At 49.6% G+C, this 22,138-nt stretch overlaps 1 protein-coding gene across 2 annotated transcripts in view; it reads left to right on the top strand.

The window, feature by feature from the left end:
- Positions 1 to 22,138, top strand: part of smn1 (survival of motor neuron 1, telomeric) — a 46,972-nt gene that overhangs the window by 6,570 nt on the left and 18,264 nt on the right. Inside the window, exons 2-5 of one of the 2 annotated variants that reach the window (XM_072516155.1) lie at positions 2,024 to 2,095; positions 15,939 to 16,061; positions 19,172 to 19,366; positions 19,469 to 19,630. In XM_072516155.1, the coding sequence (XP_072372256.1) occupies positions 2,024 to 2,095; positions 15,939 to 16,061; positions 19,172 to 19,366; positions 19,469 to 19,630 (552 nt within the window). The remainder of the gene's footprint in view (positions 1 to 2,023; positions 2,096 to 15,938; positions 16,062 to 19,171; positions 19,367 to 19,468; positions 19,631 to 22,138) is intronic. The other variant, XM_072516156.1, reaches the window with a different exon arrangement.

Genomic DNA, 22,138 nt, shown 5'->3' with positions numbered 1-22,138 from the left:
CCCGCCCCCCCCTCCCACCATCCCCGCCCCCCCCCCTCCCACCATCCCCGCCCCCCCTCCCCCCCCCCCCTCCCACCATCCCCGCCCCCCCCCCCTCCCACCATCCCCGCCCCCCCCTCCCACCATCCCCGCCCCCCCCCTCCCACCATCCCCGCCCCCCCTCCACCATCCCGCCCCCCATCCCCCCTCCCGCCCCCCCTCCCACCATCCCCCGCCCCCCTCCACCATCCCCGCCCCCCTCCCACCATCCCCGCCCCCCCCTCCCACCATCCCCGCCCCCCCCCTCCCACCATCCCCGCCCCCCCCTCCCACCATCCCCGCCCCCCCCTCCCACCATCCCCGCCCCCCCCTCCCACCATCCCCGCCCCCCCTCCCACCATCCCCGCCCCCCCTCCCACCATCCCGCCCCCCCTCCCACCATCCGCCCCCCCCCTCCCACCATCCCCGCCCCCCCCTCCCACCATCCCCGCCCCCCCCTCCCACCATCCCCGCCCCCCCCTCCCACCATCCGCCCCCCTCCCCCATCCCGCCCCCCTCCCACCATCCCCGCCCCCCCCTCCCACCATCCCCGCCCCCCCCTCCCACCATCCCCGCCCCCCCTCCCACCATCCCCGCCCCCCCTCCCACCATCCCCGCCCCCCCCTCCCACCATCCCCGCCCCCCCCCTCCCACCATCCCCGCCCCTCCCCCTCCCACCATCCCCGCCCCCCCCTCCCACCATCCCGCCCCCTCCCCCCACCCGCCCCTCCCACCATCCCGCCCCCCCTCCCACCATCCCCGCCCCCCCCTCCCACCATCCGCCCCCCCGCCCACCATCCCCGCCCCCCCCTCCCACCATCCCCGCCCCCCCCTCCCACCATCCCCGCCCCCCCCTCCCACCATCCCCGCCCCCCCTCCACCATCCCCGCCCCCCTCCCCCATCCCGCCCCCCTCCCACCATCCCGCCCCCCTCACCATCCCGCCCCCCTCCACCATCCCCGCCCCCCCCTCCCACCATCCCGCCCCCCTCCACCATCCCGCCCCCCCTCCCACCATCCCCGCCCCCCCCTCCCACCATCCCCGCCCCCCCTCCCACCATCCCCGCCCCCCCCTCCCACCATCCCCGCCCCCCCCTCCCACCATCCCCGCCCCCCCCTCCCACCATCCCCGCCCCCCCCTCCCACCATCCCGCCCCCTCCCCATCCCGCCCCCCTCCCACCATCCGCCCCCTCCCCACCCGCCCCCCTCCCACCATCCCGCCCTCCACCATCCCGCCCCCCCTCCCACCATCCCCGCCCCCCCCTCACCATCCGCCCCCCTCCACCATCCGCCCCCCTCCCACCATCCCCGCCCCCCCCTCCCACCATCCCCGCCCCCCCTCCACCATCCGCCCCTCCACCTCCCGCCCCCCTCCACCATCCCGCCCCCCCTCCCACCATCCGCCCGCCCCCCCGCCCCTCCCACCATCCCCGCCCCCCCCTCCCACCATCCCCGCCCCCCCTCCCACCATCCCCGCCCCCCTCACCATCCCGCCCCCCCCTCCCACCATCCCCGCCCCCCCCTCCACCATCCCGCCCCCCCCCTCCCACCATCCCCGCCCCCCCCTCCCACCATCCCCGCCCCCCCTCCCCTCCCGCCCCCCCACCATCCCCGCCCCCCCCCCACCATCCCCGCCCCCCCCCCCACCATCCCCGCCCCCTCCCACCATCCCCGCCCCCCCTCCCACCATCCCGCCCCCCCTCCCACATCCCGCCCCCCTCCACCATCCCCGCCCCCCCCTCCCACCATCCCCGCCCCCCCCTCCCCCATCCCCGCCCCCCCTCCCACCATCCCGCCCCCCCTCCCACCTCCCCGCCCCCCCTCCCACCATCCCCGCCCCCCCCTCCCCCATCCCGCGCCCCCCCTCCCCATCCGCCCCCCCTCTCTCTCCCCCCCCCCACCCTCTCTCCCACCACCCCCCCACCCCCCGGCCCTGAGTCCAGCCGGTGACCCCTCCCCGGCCCTCAGTGCAGCCGGCGCCTCATTCTTCGCCTTTTTCTTACAGAGTGACGATTCGGATATCTGGGATGACACGGCACTGATAAAAGCCTACGACAAGGCGGTGACCTCGTTCAAAGTGAGTTCGCTTCATGCGCTCCTGACACAGGAAATTGGTTGGATCGCCAGTTCTCTCTGGATCAGCTCTGAAGGTTGATCACAATTCGTTAAGATGTAGCAAAAAAATATTCTCAACGTTGCCTCTCGCTTGAGGTGGGCCAATCCTCTGGTTAAATCGCCACCAGTCAGCTCTCTCCCTCAATGGGGAAAGCAGCATGTGGTCATCTGGGATATGGAGTCCTTACCAAGGAAACAACAACACATAATGGTTTTTAACTGGTTTCAATTGAAGAGAGGGAACTATATTTGAGTACCAGGCTTATTTGTTTAGGTGGTGAGTTTATTAAAAAATGTTCTGGAAATACTCAGCAGTTCACTATCTGTGGAGCGAAACTTTTTTTGCCAAAATATACTCACAAAATATCTAAGACTATTACAAAGCATTTCAGGTCATTATAGAAAGTGCAATAGAATTCAGATTTTCTACATAGATCGCGTTGCACTCTGAGGTGCTTCAATACAGTTGTGGTCTGTGTAATATTTATTGTATACATTCAATGTGAGTCATACAGCTTGAGGGGTCTATAAAATTCCTAGTCCCATGGTGTACTATGGTGGAAAAGTCTTAGACAGCAACCTTTTTCCCATTGCGCCTCTGTGGCGGCTGCCCCAAGATGGACTGCATTCTTCAACACTGAACCCTGGATTTTGGCATGTGCCAGTCTGCAACACTCAGTTGAGGACAAGTCGAAAAAAAGTTAAAGTTTCAGCTGGATGACCTTTAGAATGAGAAAGAAGTTAAAGATGTAACCAGCTTTAAACAAATACAGAGTTAGTGAACATGGGCAGGGGGCAGAACAAAAAGATCTCTAGGAAGGCAAAAGATATGAAGTGGCATATATGATAATTGTGCAAGGCAAAAGGAAATGATCATAGAATTTACAGTGCAGAAGGAGGCCATTTGGCCATTGGGTCTGCACCAGCTCTTGGAAAGCGCTCGCCACTTAAGCCCTCACCTCCACCCTATTCCTGTAAACCAGTAACCCCACCTAACCTAAGGGCAATTTAACATGGCCAACCTACCTAACCTGCACATCTTTGGACTGTGGGAGGAAACCGGAGCACCCGGAGGAAACCCACACGGAGAACGTGCAGATTCTGTACAGACAGTGACCCAAGCTGGGAATCGAATATGGGACCCTGGAGCTGTGAAGCAACTGTGCTAACCACTCTGCTACCATGCTAATGGAACAAGTAGCGAAACAATGAGTCCACAGGATGTGTAAAGGAAAATAGCAAAATCAACAGCTGCTGTCTTGGGGGAGGGTGGGAATGGAGCTGTAGGTTTTGATCTGAAATTGTTGAACTCCATGTTAAGTTCCAAAGCCTGATAAATGCCTAACCGAAAGAGGTATTATTCCTCAAGCTTAGATAGAGCTTCATAGAATCACTACAGTGCAGAAGGAAGCCATTTGGCCCATCAAGTCTGCACTGTCCCTCTGAAAGAAACACCACCACACCCCAGTAACCTCACCTAACCTTTTGGACACTTAAGTTGCAATTCAGCATGGCTAAACCATGCCGCTTTCTTGGAATAGGACACGAAGGCAGAGGAGATGATATGGAGAATTGAAATGATAGGAAGCTCGGGGCGTCTCACTTCATGACAGAACAGAGCTGCTCTGGTCACGGCATTTGATCTCCCCAATATGAAGGCGACTGCATTGTAAGCATTCCTCATTGTGTGCATCGTATGCTGATTTTGCTGTTACTGGTGGTGAGCTCCAAGTTCCTTTTAGAACTGTCAAGGGTTCCCTACCTGGATAGGCAGATGAGAGGAAACTGAAGCTTGGATAAATTAGGGCAGCACGGTAGCCTTGTGGATAGCACAATTGCTTCACAGCTCCAGGGTCCCAGGTTCGATTCTGGCTTGGGTCACTGTCTGCGGAGTCTGCACGTCCTCGCCAGTATTCTCTTTACTAAAAAGATATTGAATCGTATTGTTCAGTAACCATAGGGGGCCAACACAGTCAGACAACTTATTTTCTCCTGATATCCTTGGAGACCTCGGGCGAGAGCTGTTCAGTACTGGTCTATTCAAATGGGGACCAGACGCAATGGCACTTGTGGGGGTCTCCCAGGGGGCCAGAGACCACCAGGTGGCATGGTAGCACAGTGGTTAGCACTGTTGCTTCACAGCGCCAGGGTCCCAGGTTCGATTCCCAGCTTGGGTCACTGTCTGTGCGGAGTCTGCACGTTCTCCCATGTCTGAGTGGGTTTCTTCCGGGTTCTCCGGTTTCCTCCCACAAGTCCTGAAAGATGTGCTGTTAAGTAATTTGGACATTCTGAATTCTCGTACCCGAACAGGTGCCGGAATGTGGCGACTCGGGGCTTTTCACAGTAACTTCATTGCACTGTTAATGTAAGCCTACTTGTGACAAAAAAATGTATTCATTTCTAGCAAAATCTTTGGATAATGATCAGGAGCAAGAACCTGAAGTTAAAAACTCACCACTGTTCTTAGAATTCCCCCTATACCAAAAAGGGTCGATATTCTAAATGTGGAACAGGGATTCTCACTCCCTGACTCCTATGCAGGTTTAGGTGGGTGCTATTGAGGTCAAACTATGTTTTCAAATTATCTCCCGGTATAACCCATACCTTCACAGAAGAATTTTACCTACTTACCACTTAGTAGCATCGATATCCTGGGTCCTGCGTTGCTAAGTAAGTAAAGTAGGCTTTGTAATAACCACTATTTCAGGTTAAATTAAGTTATTTTATTATTATATTTTTTCTTTTAAAAGATGTAATCACTGTCTTTACAGGAAGGTAAAAAGATCTTGCTTCTGGATCCTTCTGGTTGGTTGAAGGGACCTTCAGGCCCAACTTGACAATCAATCTTTTTAAAATCTGGTCTTCTTTAGATGTATTCGTTGTTCTGTTCGGTTGCTATGTTCTATCTTTCCCATGTACTGAGCTGTGAGAGCTGGCTCTGCTGGCTGTCCCCTTTCTTTGGGTTTATATATTTTTCTAACAGTTATTAAGTTTTGATGACTTTATTGTAAAGTAACTTTTATTTCACTTGGATTGTAAAAGGTACCTTTAATCTGAATTTTTCTAACACGACTAAGTATTCATTTTGCGCATGACCTCAGCTCATAGATCTGATTATATTGTTTCCTTTGTGATGTTCAAAAATGCTTTGATTTCAACGTGGTGTGACTTTTGATTCCTGTCATTTCTATAGTTTTATTATTATCAAATTGTGCCCCCAGCTCATAATTTTGACTTTGATTTGGGTCTAATTTGTGTTCTCGTAGACACTTTGTCTCCAGCGTTCTTTAATTTACCTGGTGTCAGCAACATTTCACACCTAGAATTGTCACCTAATTCAACTGAACCTCATCCATTCTTTTCCAGCTGCTTACTTAACTTCAGTGAAGGTGTGAAATATTGCTTTTAGCTTTATACTAAAGATTCCATTGGTGGTGAGTTTAAAAGACTTGCCTCACATTTAAATATTTGTCACTTAATTCAGCTGAAAACCTTATCCATTCCTTTCCATCTGCTTACCTAACTTCAAAAGGAGGTGCGCACCATTGCTTTTAGCTGTATACTAAAATTCACTTGTTTGTGACTTGAAAGACCTGCTGTTTTGTTTGCTAAGCCTGTTTGACCAAGGCTATCTACATTTTACAATCCTCTCTTGGCAGCTGCTGTTAACCCTTTGTGGGATTTTTTCCTACATTCCCTCATGTTTCTTAGATCAGGTATTACCAGACTTCCATGTTTCAAATGACATATCTTTCCATATTTTCAATTACAACCCCAGATGGTTTTGTCACCTCAGTGGCACCATATTGAGGCTGATTGTTGAGCCACCACCCTGGATTTGATCAATTTGTTTAGCACTCCTAACCTGCCTTTTTCTAGATACATTGGACAGATCAGACCAGAAGAAGAACCAAATTCCATTAAATGTACAGTTCCTGTTTCAATGTTCAGTTGCCGGAAAAATCTCAAATTATATACATCTTATAGCATCAAGGCATTCAATAGTGTTTCACATCTCATGAATTGGTTTTGGATTGTAGTTTGTGTTTGCAGGGAACCACAGTAGTTAACATTTACTTGGTCAGGCCCAATGAACAGTAATTGTGACTGATGAGCAGCCGGCCTGTTTTTGGTTTTGTTTTATAAATAAATTTAGAATACCCAATTTTTTTTTTCCAATTTAAAGGGCAATTTAGCGTGGCCAATCCACCTACCCTGTACATCTTTGGGTTGTGGGGGTAAGACCTACGCATACACAGGGAGAATGTACGAACTCCACACAGACAGTGATCCGGGGTCGGGATCGAACCGGGTCCTTGGCACTGTGAGGCGGCAGTGTATTTAAGGGAAGGATAGAAACATAGAAAATAGGTGCAGGAGTAGGCCATTTGGCCTTTTGAGCCTGCTGTGGCCTTCAACATGATCATGGCTAATCCTTTATCTCAATGCCATACTCCAGCACTCTACACATACCCCATGACACCGTTAGAGTCTAGAAGTCTCTCTATTTCTATCTTAAATCTGTTCAGTGATTTGGCCTCCACAGGTTCACAATCCATATTTCTCCTCATCAGTCCTAAATGGCCTACCCTGTATCCTGAGACTATGGCCCTTTGTTCTAGACACTCCTGCCAATGGAAAGAAATCCCTGAACCTAGTCTGTCCAGCCCTGTCAGAATTAGGGTTGGGGTTGCAATTAGATCCCCTCTCCTAACTTCGGTGAACTTGGCCCAGCCGACTCAATCACCTCATGAAACAGTCTTGCTACCCCAGGGATCAGTTTGGTGAACCTTTGTTGCACTCATTTTATGACAAGTATATCCTTTCTTAGATAAGGAGAACAAAACTGTGCACAATACTCAATGTGTGGTCTCACCAAGGCCCAGTACAGCTGAATGAAGGCCAACGTACTATTCGCCTTCCTTTTTTAAAATACATTTAGAGTGTCTTTGGGTTGTGGGGGCGGGACCCACGCAAACACTGGGAGAATGTGCAAGCTCCACACGGACAGTGACCCAGAGCCGGGATCGAGCCTGGGACCTCGGTGAGGCAGCAATGCTAGCCACTGTGCTGCCCCCTATTTGCCTTCCTGACTGCTTGTTGTACCTGCATTCTTGAATGTTGGGTAAAGCAATCAAAGAGCTCCTTCAGTAGTTGCAATGGGGTTTTAGACCAAAGTCTGTTTCTTCAGAGAATGGTAGTCATAATTTGAAGTGATTTATTTAAAAACTGAACTGCACTACTGAATGAAGAGCCTGTGTGTGACCCAGCTGTTAATTTAAAAGAAATGTTTGTGATTGATTCTTGAGTGTACACACAAAAATATTTGAAGCAATGCTGGGCTTCGGATTGCTGTAGCAAGCTGGACACATGACCTGTACTGTATCAAATTTGTGCTTCACGTCTCAGATACTCTGTTAATAGAGTCCTCATTCCAAGGCCCTGCATTTGCAAATGTGCCCGATAGCTAATTATATCACCAATGGGTGGGTCTGACGGTGGCATTTCTTTAATCTGAGTTGCATAATGTTTCTTTTGCTTGAATTCTCTGCTTTTGAAATGAAATGAAAATCGCTTATTGTCACAAGTAGACTTCAAATGAAGTTGCTGTGAAAAGCCCCTAGTCGCCACATTCCGGCGCCTGTTCGGGGAGGCTGGTACGGGAATTGCACCGTGCTGCTGGCCTGCCTTGGTCTGCTTTCAAAGCCAGCGATTTAGCCCTGTGCCAATCCAGCCCCCCCTCTTTATAATCTCTTGAGGGTGAACTGAAATAGCAGTGAGACGAGACTTAAGTAATTGCTGAGCTGTTTTATTTTACTATTATTTTTCAACTAAATGCAGAATCCTGCTCGAAGATGTGCCTTGCTATCTCAATGAGCTGGCTTGTTTAACTTTTTCTGGTCAGCCTTCTGAAATTGACTGGTGCTACATTTGTGATTTGTTTCTTTTTCTAGGGCTTAGCTTTCCCAGATCAAACTGATTGCCAATGTCTACCTAAGCCTTTCTCTGGCTTTGACTTTCCTCTTCACTGTTTTGCCAGTAGGCCTGTCACCAAACTGGTTTCAAAGAGAAAATGCTGGAAAATCTCAGCAGGTCTGGCAGCATCTGTAGGGAGAGAAAAGAGCTAACGCTTCGATTCCAGATGACCTTTTGTCAAAGCTAAAATACCGAGAAAGTGGGAATTTATACTGTGGAGTGAGAATGAAAGATGAGATAGCCACAGAAACCCAGGGAAAGGTGGATAAGATGGGGGGGGATGTTAAATATATATAAAGAAATGGTAAAAGACAGTTAAAATGGGATGAAAACAGATGGGTCGAGGTGGGGTAGAGCTAATCATCTGAAGTTGTTGTATTCGATGTTGAGACCAGAATCTTGAGATGTTGTTCCTCCAGTTTGCGTTGAGCTTCACTGGAACATTTTGCAGGCCAAGGACAGACATATGGGCATAGGAGCAGGGTCTTGTGTTAAAATGGCAGGCAACGGGAAGGTCAGGGTCCTGAATTCGCACGGACCGATGGTGTTCAGCAAAGCGATCACCCAGTCTGCGTTTGGTCCCTCCGATATAGAGGAGACCACATTGGGAGCAGCGAATGCAATAGACCAGATTGAAAGAGGTGCAAGTGAAACGCTGCTTAACCTGGAATGAGTGTTTTGGGCCTGGGATGTTAAGCATGGAAGAGGTAAAGGGGCAGCTTTATTCCACTGATGCCCTGCGTCATATTGACAGATTCCAGTTCGCGGGCCCTAACCGCATCCTATTCACCATGGATGTGCAATCCCGCTACACCTCCATCCCACACCAGGATGGCCTGAGAGCTCTTCGCTTCATTCTCGAAAAGAGGCCTGGACAATTCCCATCCACCATCACTCTCCTCCGCCAGGCTGAACTCGTTCTATCTCTCAACAACTCCTTTAACTCATCCCATTTTCTCCAAATCAAAGGTGTAGCAATGGGTACCCGCATGGGTCCAAGCTATGCTTGCCTTTTTATAGGATGTGTGGAACATTCCTTGTTCCAGGCCTACCTGGGTCCCCTCCCACAACTCCTTTACCGGTACATTGATGGCTATTTTGGTGCCGCTTCATGCTCTTGGAATCTGGAAAAATTCATCAACTTTGCTTTCAGTTTCCATCCCTCCATCACTTTCACCTGGTCCATCTCAGACACTTTCCTTTCCTTCCTTGATCTTTCTGTCTCCATTTCTAGCAAAGACTATCTACTAATATCCACTACAAGCCCACTGTCTCCCACAACTATCGTGACTACAGCTCTTCGCACCCGACACATTGTAAGGACTCCATCCCTTTCTCTCAGCTCCTTCACCTCTGTTGCATTTGTTCCAAAGATGCCACTTTCCAAAATGGTGCTTTGAAAATATGTTCCTCCTTCCTCAACCGTGATTTCCCACCTACAGTTTTGTTGACAGGGCCCTCAACAGTGTGCGGTCCATCCCCTGTGCCACTACCCCCGCCCCCTCCCCTCCCTCCCAGAACAAGGATAGAGTCCCCCTCATTCTCACATTTCACTCCACCAGCCTCCATATGCAAAGCATAATCCTTTGCCATTTTCGCCAACTCCAGCGTGATGCCACCACCAAACACATTCCCTTCACTCCCTCTGTCAGCATTCCTCGGAGACCGTTCCCTCTGAGATAATCTAGTCGACTCCTCCACCAAACCCAACTCCTCACCCATCCCCATAGCACCGTCCCATGCAATCGCAGAAGGTGTAACACATGCTCTTTTACCTCTACCATGCTTAACATCCCAGGCCCAAAACACTCATTCCAGGTTAAGCAGCGCTTCACTTGCACCTTTTTCAATCTGTTTAAACCAAACTGGTTTACTCCTGATTGGGATATGGGCTTAGAGAACACATTTGTTGTCCTCAGAATTGGGGCCATTCTGGTTATTAATGAACCTTGGATCAAACCTCTGACCCTGATTGTGGAATGTCTGCATCAAATGGAGACAACCTGGCCCATCCATCCTAAATGCAAAACCTCTGTGCCCGAGGCCTGCATCTTCTCTCCCCACCCTGATTTCCCAACCTGTGCAAATTCACTTGGTGTAAAAGCACTGGATAAGGACTAATTTCTTTCCATTCGCTAGGAGGCCCAAAGTTCCAAAAGATGATGTCATCTTAAATCAACTGGGTGAAAAATCGTATTATATGGAGATATTCCAATACTATTCAACATCCCCCAAAATGGCTATAGCTCTTTTGTTTTAGAGCAATAAATCAAATGAGATATTTTACTGGCCTATTGTTGAATAACTTGCAGACAGGATTTGTAGCCTTTTTTTCCTTTCTGTTCTGTTTCTACCTGTTCTGAGGAGGCAGCCAACTTTAAAAAAAATATATATATATTTATTCAAATTTTTCAACAGATTTTCAACAACCCCCCCCAACAAAAAGAAGGAAGCAATAAACAACAATCAAAAATTATACATTGGATTTCCCCCATATACAATAACCTCCCATATGACATTTACAAGCACCAATAGGGAAGCCCCCCACCCACCCAAGCACCCCCCCAAAAGAACCCCCCCCCCCCCCCCCCTCCTGCCCCTGGGCTGCTGCTGACCTCCTCCTAACGCTCTGCGAGATGGTCGAGGAACAGTTGTAACCGCCTGAGGAACCCCTGCACAGACCCCCTCAAGGCAAACTTTATCCTCTCCAGCTTGATGAACCCTGCCATGTCATTGATCCAAGCTTCCACACTATGGGGCTTCGCATCTTTCCATAATCGCAAAATCCTCCGCTGGGCTACCAGGGACGCAAAGGCCAGAATACCGGCCTCTTTCGCCGCTTGCACTCCCGGCTCGTCCGTTACCCCAAATAATGCCAACCCACAGCTCGGCTTGACCCGGGCTTTCACCACCTTGGACATAGTCCTCGCAAAACCCCTCCAAAACCCATCCAGTGCCAGGCACGACCAGAACATACGGACGTGATTCGCTGGGCTTCCCAAGCACCTCCCACATCTATCCTCCACCCCAAAGAACCTACTCAACCTCGCCCCTGTCATATGCACTCTGTGAGTAACTTTGAACTGTATTAGGCCGGGCCTGGCGCAAGAGGAGGAAGAATTAACCCTACTCGGGGCATCAGCCCACAGACCCTCCTCTATCTCCTCCCCCAGCTCCTCCTCCCACTTGCCTGTTAACTCCACCGAGGCCGCCTCCTCTTCCTTCAGCTCCTGGTAAATCGCCAAAACTTTGCCTTCTCCAACCCATACACCCGAAATCACCCTGTCCTGAATCCCCTGTGCCGGGAGCAGCGGGAAATCCCTCACCTGTCGCCTCACAAACGCCCCCACTTGCATGTACCTGAAAGCGTTTCCAGGGGGTAACCCAACCTTCTCCAGCGCCCCTAGGCTTGCAAACGTCCCATCGATGAACAGGTCCCCCATTCTTCTAATCCCTGCCCGATGCCAGCTCCGAAACCCCCCCGTCCATCCTTCCAGGGACGAACCGATGATTCTCCCGAATCGAGGACCAAACCAAGGCTCCCACCTCGCCCCTGTGTCGCCTCCACTGCCCCCAGATCTTCAATGTCGCCGCCACCACCGGACTCGTGGTGTACCTTGTCGGCGAGAGCAGCAGCGGTGCTGTCGCCAGCGCCCTCAGGCTCGTGCCCACACAGGAAGCCATCTCTAGCCTCTTCCACACCGCCCCCTCCCCCTCCATTACCCACTTACGGATCATCGCCACATTGGCTGCCCAATAATAGCCGCACAAATTCGGCAGCGCCAGCCCCCCACTGTCCCTGCTACGCTCCAGAAACACACTCTTCACCCTCGGGGTCTTATTCGCCCACACAAAATCCACGGTGCTCCAACTTACCCGTTTGAAAAAGGCCTTGGGGATCATAATGGGAAGGCACTGGAACACAAAGAGAAACCTCGGGAGGACCGTCATTTTGACCGACTGCACCCTACCCGCTAGTGAGAGTGGCAGCATATCCCATCTTTTAAAATCCTGCTCCACCAACCGCGTCAAATAGAGCTTGTGCAGGGCCCCCCAATTCCTAGCTACTTGGATCCCTAGGTACCGAAAGCTCCTTTCCGCCCTCTTCAGCGGTAGCTCGTCTATCCCCCTTCCCTGGTCCCCTGAATGCACCACAAAGAGCTCACTCTTCCCTACGCTGCGTTTTTACCCCGAAAAGTCCCCAAACTCCCTTAGGATCCGCATGACCTCCGCCATCCCCTCCACTGGATCTGCCACATACAGCAACAGGTCGTCAGCATACAACGACACCCAGTGCCCCTCCCCCGGACCAGTCCCCTCCATTTCCTGGACTCCCATAGTGCCATGGCTAGAGCCTCAATTGCCAGTGCAAACAACAAGGGGGACAGGGGGCACCACTGCCTCGTCCCCCGGTACAGCCGAAAGTACTCCGACCTCCGCCGATTCGTAGCCACACTCGCCACCGGGGCTCTAATATAGCAGCCTGACCCAGCTGATGAACCCCTCCCCGAACCCAAACCTCTGCAACACTTCCCAAAGATACTCCCACTCCACCCTGTCAAAGGCATTCTCCACATCCATAGCTGCCACTACCTCCGCTTAATCACGTTGATTACCTCATAATCACGTTGAGGAGCCTCCGCACATTTGTATTTAATTGCCTACCCTTCACAAATCCCGTCTGGTCCTCATGAACCACCCCCGGGACACAGTCCTCAATTCTCGTAGCCAGCACCTTTGCCAGCAACTTAGCATCAACATTGAGGAGCGAGATCGGTCTATACGACCCACATTGCAGTGGATCCTTGTCTTGCTTCAGGATCAAAGAAATCAGTGCCCTAGACATTGTCGGGGGCAAGGTCCCCCCTCCCTCGCCTTATTGAAAGTCCTCACTAGCAACGGGCCCAGCAGGTCCACTTATTTCCTGTAGAATTCAATCTGGAACCCATCCGGCCCGGGAGCTTCCCCGCCTGCATGTTCCCCAATCCTTTAACCAGCTCCTCCAGCCCAATCGGCATCCCCAAACCAGCCACCTCCTCCTCCTCCACCCTCGGGAACCTAAGCTGATCTAAGAACCGTCGCATCCCCTCCTCCCCCGCCTGGGGCTCTGACCTGTACAGATCCCCATAGAAGTCCCTAAATACCTCGTTTATTCTCACCGCACCGTATTCCCCCCTCTATCCTTAACTCCACCAGTCTCCCTTGCTGCCTCCCTCTTATGAAGCTGGTGTGCCAGCATCCGACTCTCCTTCTCCCCATACTCGTACGTCGCCCCCTGCGCTTTCCTCCACTGTGCTTCTGCTTTCCCTGTGGTCAACTTGTCGAACTCTGTCTGGAGGTTCCGTCGCTCCCTGAGTAGCCCCTCATCGGGAGCCTCTGCATACCTCCTATCCACCCTTAAAATCTCCCCCACCAACCTCTCCCTCCCCTCTCTCTACTCCCTGTGGGCCCTAATGGAGATTATCTCTCCCCTGACCACCGCCTTCAGCGCCTCCCAGGCTACCCCCATCTGCACTTCCCCGTTGTCGTTGGCCTCCAAATATCTTTCAATGCACCCCCGCACCCGCTCGCACACCTCATCCGCCAATAGTCCCACATCAAGGCGCCACAGCGAGCGCTGGTCCCTCTCCTCCCCCAGCTGACTCCTGCTGACCCCGGCCCCTCCTGCCATTCCATCGACCCCCCAGTGTGAGAATCCCCCATCCCTTGGCAGTCAGTGCGCGCTCCTCTCCAGCACCGCCCTTCTCTCCCCCCCGTCCTTCTCCCCCCCCCCCCCCCCCCCCCCCCAACCCTTCCCTACTGCGGGAAAAAGCCCGCGCTTTCCTGAGCCGGCCGCGCCCCCTCTAGCGCAGCTCCTTTTGCGGCCTTACCCCACCTCCCCATCCCCGCGCATCCACTCCCCCTCTTCCTCCGTGGGGCCCTGCCCCTCCAACACAGACGCGCACACTCTTCCCACAGCCCCCACATCAAATCCAGTCACCCATCCCCACCCAGCACTCAAACCCAGAGGACATTCCCCAAACGCAATAAACACAGTAAACATCCCCCCACAACCAACCCTCAATTTGAATCCAACATTTCAGTTTGTATAAAGTTCCATGCCTCATCGGGCGTTTCAAAATAGTGGTGCCGATCTTGGAACGTGACCCACAATCGCGCTGGCTGCAGCATCCCGAACTTCACCCCCTTCCGATGGAGCACCGCCTTCGCCCGGTTAAAACCAGCCCTCTTCTTAGCCACCTCCGCACTCCAGTCCTGGTAAATTCGGATCTCCGTGTTCTCCCATCTGCTGCTCCGCCCTTTTTTGGCCCATCTCAGGACACACTCTCTGTCCATAAAGCGGTGGAACCTCACCACGACAGCCCTTGGCGGCTCGTTGGCTTTGGGTCTCCTTGCCAGGACCCGATGAGCCCCATCTAGCTCCAGGGGCCTCGGGAAAGCTCCCGCGCCCATCAGCGAATTGAGCATTGTCCTCATATATGCCCCGGCAACGGGCCCCTCCAGTCCTTCAGACCCAAAATCCGAAGATTCTTCCTCCTCGACCTATTCTCCAGGTCCTCTAATTTTTCCGCCCACCTCTTGTGCAGCGCCTCGTGCGCCTACACCTTCAGCATCAGGCCCAAGATCTCATCCTCATTCTCCGAGGCTTTTTGCCGCACCTCCCAGATCGCCGCCCCTTGGGCCTTCTGGGTCTCCACAAGCTGGGTCTCAATCGCCGCCTTCATTGGCGCCAGCATTTCTGTCTTCAGCTCCTCAAAGCAGCGTTTAAGAAACTCCTGCTGCTCCTGCGACCACTGCGCCCACGCTGCTTGGTCTCCACCCGCCGCCATCTTGATTTTCCTCCCTCGCACTTTCCGCTGCCCCAAGATCACTTTTTTTAACCGCTTCACTCCTGGTCCAATCCATATAATATCGGGGGGACCTTGCTGTCACCTTCCCACACTGGAAGCCGTCGAACAATTGCCGTTGGGACCCCTCTGGAGAGCCCAAAAGTCCGTTCCTGGCGGGAGCTGCCAAACGTGCGACCTCCCTCTGCATAGCCGCACCTGGCGTTTCGAGGCAGCCAACGTTTAACTGGATGTGAAAGAGCATCGACTCGCCTCAGCCTGCTAAGAACTCTAATGTGTGTTGCATTTGAAGGTATAAGTTGAAGGAATTGATTACAACAGTAGAGAGGTTATGCTTCAGTCATACAGGGCATTGGTAAGACTACATCTGGAGTATTGTGTACAGTATTTGTCCCCTTATTTAAGAAACAATATAAATGCAGTTCAGACAAGGTTTACTGGACTAATACCTGGAATGGACGAGTTTTCTTAAGAGGAAAGGTTTAATTAGCTTGGCTTGTATCCGCTGGAGTTTAGATGGGTAAGTGGTGACTTGATTGAAACATATAAGATCCTGAGGGGTTTTGACAGGGTGGATGTGGAAAGGATGCTTCCTCTTGCGGGAGAATCTAGAACGAGGGTTCACTGTTTTAAAAATAAGGGATTATCATTGCACATTTCAGATGGGGAATGAGAATTTTTTTTATCTGAGGGTTGAGTCTTTTGAGCTCTTCTACAAAATTCAGTGGAAGCAGAGTCTTTGAACATTTTTACGGCTGAGGTAGATAGATTCTTGATAAGCAGGTTTTGAAAGGTGATTGGAGATAGGTGAGAATGTGGAGTTGAGTTTACAGTCCGATCAGTTGCAATCTTATTGAATGGTGGAGCAGGCTCAAGGGACTGAATGGCTTACACCTGCTCCTAATTCATATGTTTGTATGCATGCTCATATTCTTACTCACTTTTGAGTTTTAATTGTCATGACTCTGTTTTTCTGTTCAGAATGCCCTGAAGAATGGTGAATATGTTCAGCCATATACAAAGGAGTGCAGTGGAACTGGAACAAAGCAAAAACACAAGAAAAATAAAAACAGGAAGAAGAGTAATGTGCATCCAGATAGAAAGGTACAATGAGTCTTGTTGTAATGTCCCTTAGATCCTGTGCCTCAGTCTAAATTAAATCCGTTGGGTGTTTTTTGGAGAGAACATGGAGGAGCAAACAGATATTTCTGCGGCCATGGATGTGATTCCAAGATGGTATGTTGTGGCTGCAGAGCACTCTTGAGGGCAGGTGAACAGCCAGAGATTGTGACACATGATGGCATCAATGGCAACAATAGAAAGGGGCAAGAGGTCTTCCATGCAGAGTTCAGGCAGCTAGGAAGCAGACTAGTGAGAAGGACCCCAAACAGTGCAACCTCTGGATTACTCCCAATGCCCAATGTCATGGGTTAGTAAATAAGTAGGAAAAGGATAGACCAGATGAAAGCATGGCTGGAGAGCTAGTGCAAGATGGAAAGCTTTAGATTATTGGGACTGGTTCTCGGGGTGTTGTGGCCTGTACAGGCCAGATAGGTTGCAACTAAACGAGGGGTTCCCAAAACATGGCTCGCAATCTGCATTGGGTTACGGGCCGACCATTTGGTGTGCTGAGCTTCGTGGTGCAAATCACTTTTCTCAAACTGTTCATCGATGGGTGGCGCAGTGGTTAGCACAGCTGCCTCACAGAGTCGGGACCCAGGTTCGATTCTGGCTTTGGATGACTGACTGTGGAGTTTGCACGTTCTCTCCGTGTCTGTGTGGGTTTCCTCCTACAGTCTGAAGATGTGTAGGTTTTTAAAAATAAATTTTAAGTGCCCAATTATTTTCTTTCCCAATTAAGGGGCAATTTAACGAGGCCAATCCACCTAATCTACACATCTTTGGGTTGTAGGGATAAGACCCACACAGATACGGGAAGAATCTGCAAAGTCCCGATGGACAGTGACCCGGGGCCAGAATCGAACCCACCCGGTCCTTGGTGTCGTGAGGCAACAGTGCTAACCACTGCGCCGGCCGCCATGCTGCCCCAATGTTCTGGTTAGGCAGATTGGCCATGCTAAATTGGTGTCCATGGATATGCACGTTCGCTGCAGTTATGGGGATAGGGTGGTGGATGGGCGTGGGTAGGTGCTCGTTCGGAGAGGCAGAGCAGACCCGATGAGCCGAATGGCCTCCTTCGACACTGTAGGAATTCTATGGATGTAACAGTTTTTGATGCCCTGATTGGTCACCCAGTGGCACGCTCAATCTGTGATTGTGCGATTGGAGGTTCTTTGAACATGCTGTGGCGAAATGCGAAGGCACCATTACACACACACTCCTGAACCCCAGCTCTGAGCTCCCATGAGAATCTTCAGAATGATTCTGGGGGAAAACCCTTGGCTTTGCTCAATAACTTTCCTTCTTTATAAGTGGAGACACAGAGTGCAAAAACAAGGAAGTTATAATGACCCTTTATAAACACTGGTTTGGCCTCCACTGGAATTCGTGTACAGTTCTGCGCCCCACATTTTAGGAAGGATGTGACTATTTTAGAGAGTGTTACAGAAAAGCTTTACAATGTTTCTGTGGTGAGGAGCCTCAGTTCCATGGATAGATTTGAGACGGTGCTGTTATTCTTGGAGCAGAGAAGATTAAAAGATTTGATCGAGGTGTTCAAAAACATGAGGGGTCTGAACAGAATATATGGAGAGAAACTGTTCCCATTTTCAGAAGGGTGGGAACCAGAGCATAATGATTCAGGTGATTGGCAAAAGTAACAATGGTGGCATGAAGAACTCTTCATGCAGTGAGTAGTTACGATATGGCATGCACAGCCTGAGAGTAAAATGGAGGTAGATTCAATCATGGTTTTCAAAAGAGAATTGGATAAACAACCGAGAAGAAAAATAATTACTGGACTGTAGGGGAAAGATGAGGGACTGCGATGAGCAGAATTGCTCTTGCTGTAAGCTGGCAAGGCTAGGAAGGGCTGTATGACCTCCTGTGCTGTAACCATTCTACGATTCTAGATTGCAGATGTGGGTGATAGCTCACGTGTGAAGATCTAGTTTTAAAGAATCTCGAAGTCTGTTGTATTTGCACGTTGATAGAATTGGGAGTACTAATCTTAAGAACTTATTGAACCTCACTGTTCTGGAGTTGAATTGAGATTAATAAAAATAGTCAAACATCCCTAGATTTGATTACCTTGGATTACAGGGTATATGGCACCAAAACAGGCCATTTGACCCAACCAGTCCTTGTCTGCACTTAAGCACCACTCGAGCCTCCTGCCTTTTCTTGACTATCTATCATTGTAACCTTCTATTTCCTTATCTCACACACGGTTGTCTAGTTCCCCCTTAAAAACATTGGAATTATTTGAAAAATCGGCTGCTTCCGGTGATAGGGGAATTATAATTCCTTTTGGATGAATAAACCGGAAGGAGCTGAATGATTTTCCCCATCTGTATTTATTTTGTGAAAACTGGCTAAAAGTATATCAATAACCACATGTAGACATTCTCTGCTCCAGACCTTCTAGGTTAGCATGTCATCAGCACGCTCCTTCAGACATACTTCTGCAGAATATTAGGCTATTCTTGGTTTAACTTGAGAAAATCTTGATGGTATAAAAAGAAAGTGCTGGAAGTATCCAGCAGGTCTGGCAGCATTTGCAGAGAGAGAACCAAAGTTCATGTTTTCAGTCAAATTTGAAGTTGTGAAGAGGAATTCGATGTGAAACATTAACTCCATTTCATCTCCACTCATGCTGCCAGACTGACTTGAGTGTTTTTATTTCAGATTTTGACCATTTGCAGTATTTTGCCTTTTTAAATCTTTTGTTACTTTTTTTTTGCAAGTTAATAGGGCTACGGTTTCAAATACTTATCCATGGGATTGTGCATCAACATGAGCAATAATTCTGTACAAAAGATACATGTGTTGGCAACATCAAAATGGTGTTGGTGTGTCAGGACTGAAAATGTCTTTTGTGTTCTGGTCTCTTCAAATTTTTGCTTTTTGTTTCATCAATTGACCACTTAAACCAGTCATTAATAGGTTGTGAATTGCTTTTTTAAACACTTGGGATTTAATTTGCCTTCAATTGCATACAGTGCCTTTCTCTCCAAACAAGAGAGTGCTGTAATAAGATGCTCAAAGTTGGAATTTAAACTATTTGATTTCTCTCTTGTCCCTATTTAAAATAGTGGCGTGTTGGTGATGCTTGTAATGCAGTGTGGTCTGAAGATGGCAATGTGTACTTAGCCATTATTCAGTCTGTTAATGAAAAGCAAGGAACATGTGTTGTGATGTACACTGGTTATGGAAATGAAGAGGAGCAGAATCTGACAGAGCTTGTTCCAGCTGATAGCTCTGAAGCTGAGAATGAGAGTCCTAAACAGGTGAGCAATAATAATTTGTTTTTTCTGTACAAATTATCTGTGATACCAAGATCTGGCTGGACAAGTTAAAAGCCACTTTCTTTCTTCCATCTTTGTACTTAGAAAAATGGGCTTGGCCAGCAATCGACAGATGAAAGTGATGCTGTTTCACCTGTCTATAAATCTCGCCAATCAAATGAAGCCAAATTAAAATCACCAATGTATCAGTCTACCTGGAACCACTGTCTTCCCCCTGAACCACCACAAATGCCAGGATTTGGCTTTGTAAGTCCATGAATAGAAATGCCTAGTGAAATTTTAGTATAGTTCTGCATGTATCTTATTTACTCTTCTGCCTTGTCCCCCCCCCCTTAATAAGTAGATTCTAAATGCTTATTTCTTTTATATAATTTGCTCAGGACTTTTAGCCAAGTTGAAGAAAGGTTCAGTAATTTATGACCTGCATATGTGCTTCTACTTAGTCTTGAAATTGGAAAATCATAGGCAGTCGCTTTTGCTGCATATCCTGATCTCTTGTTACACTTGGCCAGCAATCTCTTGCTCTTTTCCTCACTCCTGCGCTCTCAAATGCTCTTTTCTCTTGTCTTCCGCACTCTAGTTTATTCCTTTTTGCCGTGTTGCCTACTTTTTTCTCTTTGACCCCATTGCAGTTTTTGAGTGGTGAGTGCCCCAGGTGATTGTTTTTAACAATGTGCGCAGTGGGAATGGAACCTGACTGTACTTTGTGTTGTTGAACAGTATTTAAATTATTGTTGATTCTGATTGTATTTACAAAGAAAAGTAAGAGTTTTTTATTTTGTGGGTGTTGTTGGCAAGACCAGCGTTTGTTGTCCATCCCCAATTGCCTTTGAGATGGTGGTGAGCAGCCGTCCTGAACTGCGGCATCCATCTGGTGCAGGTACACCCACAGGGTTGCTGGGAAGAGAGTTCCAGGATTCTGATCCGGTGATGGAGGGAATGCCTGTTGAAAGTGGTAGATGGAGCATTGATCAAATGGGCTGCTTTGTCCTGGATAGTGTTGAGCTTCTTGTGTAATTGGAGCTGCACTCATCCAGGCAGGTGGATCGTATTCCATCACACTGTGTATTCTGAGAAAGAGTCAAATTCTACTCTATGTTAATTGTATTTCTCTCTCCACTAATGCTGCCAGATCTGTCGAGTATTTCCACCACTATCTGTTTTTATTTCAGTATTCCATCATACTCCTCAGAATTCACAGCCTCTGACCTACTTTTGCAGCCAATGTATTTATATGGCTGGTTGATTTCTGTTTCTATGGCAGCCCCCAGGATGTTAGTGGGGGATTCAGTGATGGTAATGTCATTGAATGTCATGGGGTGATGGTTGGTTTCTTGTTGGAGATGGTCATTGCCTGGCACTTGTGTGGCATGAATTTTACTTGCCACTTAGTCTAAACCATAATGTTGTACAGGCTTGCTGCATATGAACACGGGCTGCTTCAGTATCTGAGGAGTTGTTAATGGCAGCGAACATTGTGCGTTCATCATCCCCACTTCTGACCTTATGATGGAAGGTCATTGATGTGGCATTTGACACTAGTTGGGCCTGGGACACGATACTGAGGAACGTATGCAGTGACCTTGAACAACCAGAGCCATTTTCCTTTGTGCTAGGTGTAACCCCAACCATTAGAACATAAGAAAGAGGGTGGCACGGTGTGGCAGTGATTAGCTCTGCTGCCTCATGACCCTGAGGACCCGGGTTTGATCAGAGCCCTGGGTCACTGTCCGTATGGAGTTTGCACATTCTCCCGTGTTTACATGGGTCTCGCCCTCCCAACCCAAAGATGTGCAGGGTAGGTGGATTGACCACACTAAATTGTCCCTTAATTGAAAAAAAAAAAATGAATTCTGTAATTTAAACTTTTTAAAAAAAAAAAAAGAACAAATAGGAGCAAGACTAAGCCATTCAGCTCTTAAGCCTGCTCCACCCATCAATAAGTCCATGGCTGATCTGATTGTGGCTTTAACTCCACTGGCCTACAAAAAAAATCCTTGACTCTTTTGTCAATCAAAACTATGTGCGGGAATGGCCATACTAAATGCTTTCTATTGGAAAAAGAAGTGGGTGCTGTTTAAAAATAAATAAATAAATAAATAAATAAATAAATAAAAACAATTTAAAGTCTAACTCGGCCTTGAATGTATTTAATGACCAGTCTCCATTGCTCTCCAGGGGAAGAGATTTCCAAAGATTAGTGACCCTCTAAGAGAAGAAATTCCTCCTCATTTCCATCTTAAATGGGAAATTTCTGCCCCGGTTCTAGATTCCCGACGAGGGGACGCATATCAGAATCTGATGTTTCAATAAAATCACCTCATTCTTTTGAATTACCAGGAATCGGCCAAGTCAAACTTCTCTGAATTATCTCCAACGCAGTTATGTGCCACCTTTAAGTAAGGTATCCAAAACTGCACAATTTGCTGTAGGTTTGGACTCACCAGTGGCCTGAACACTTGTAGCATGATTTCCCTGTTTTATACTCCATTCTCCTTGCAAATCATTGAACTGGAATGATGCAGACGGGGGCCATTTGGCCAATCGTGTCTGCACTGGCTCTCTAAATGAGCATCATTAATTTGTGCCATTTTCCTGCTTTTTTTCTCGCACCCTTGCACATTGTTTCTATTCAAGTAATCACCTAATGCCTTTTTGAATGCCTCGCTTGAACCTGCTCCACCACACTTCCAGGCAGTGCATTCCAGACCTGAACCACTGATGAAAACATGTTTTCTCACATCGCAGTGGCTT

Source organism: Scyliorhinus torazame, chromosome 9, assembly GCF_047496885.1.
Source record: "Scyliorhinus torazame isolate Kashiwa2021f chromosome 9, sScyTor2.1, whole genome shotgun sequence".
In the NCBI taxonomy this organism is placed as follows: domain Eukaryota; kingdom Metazoa; phylum Chordata; class Chondrichthyes; order Carcharhiniformes; family Scyliorhinidae; genus Scyliorhinus; species Scyliorhinus torazame.
The sequence above is the reverse complement of the archived record's forward strand: the minus strand, read 5'-3'. Positions and strand labels throughout refer to the sequence as shown.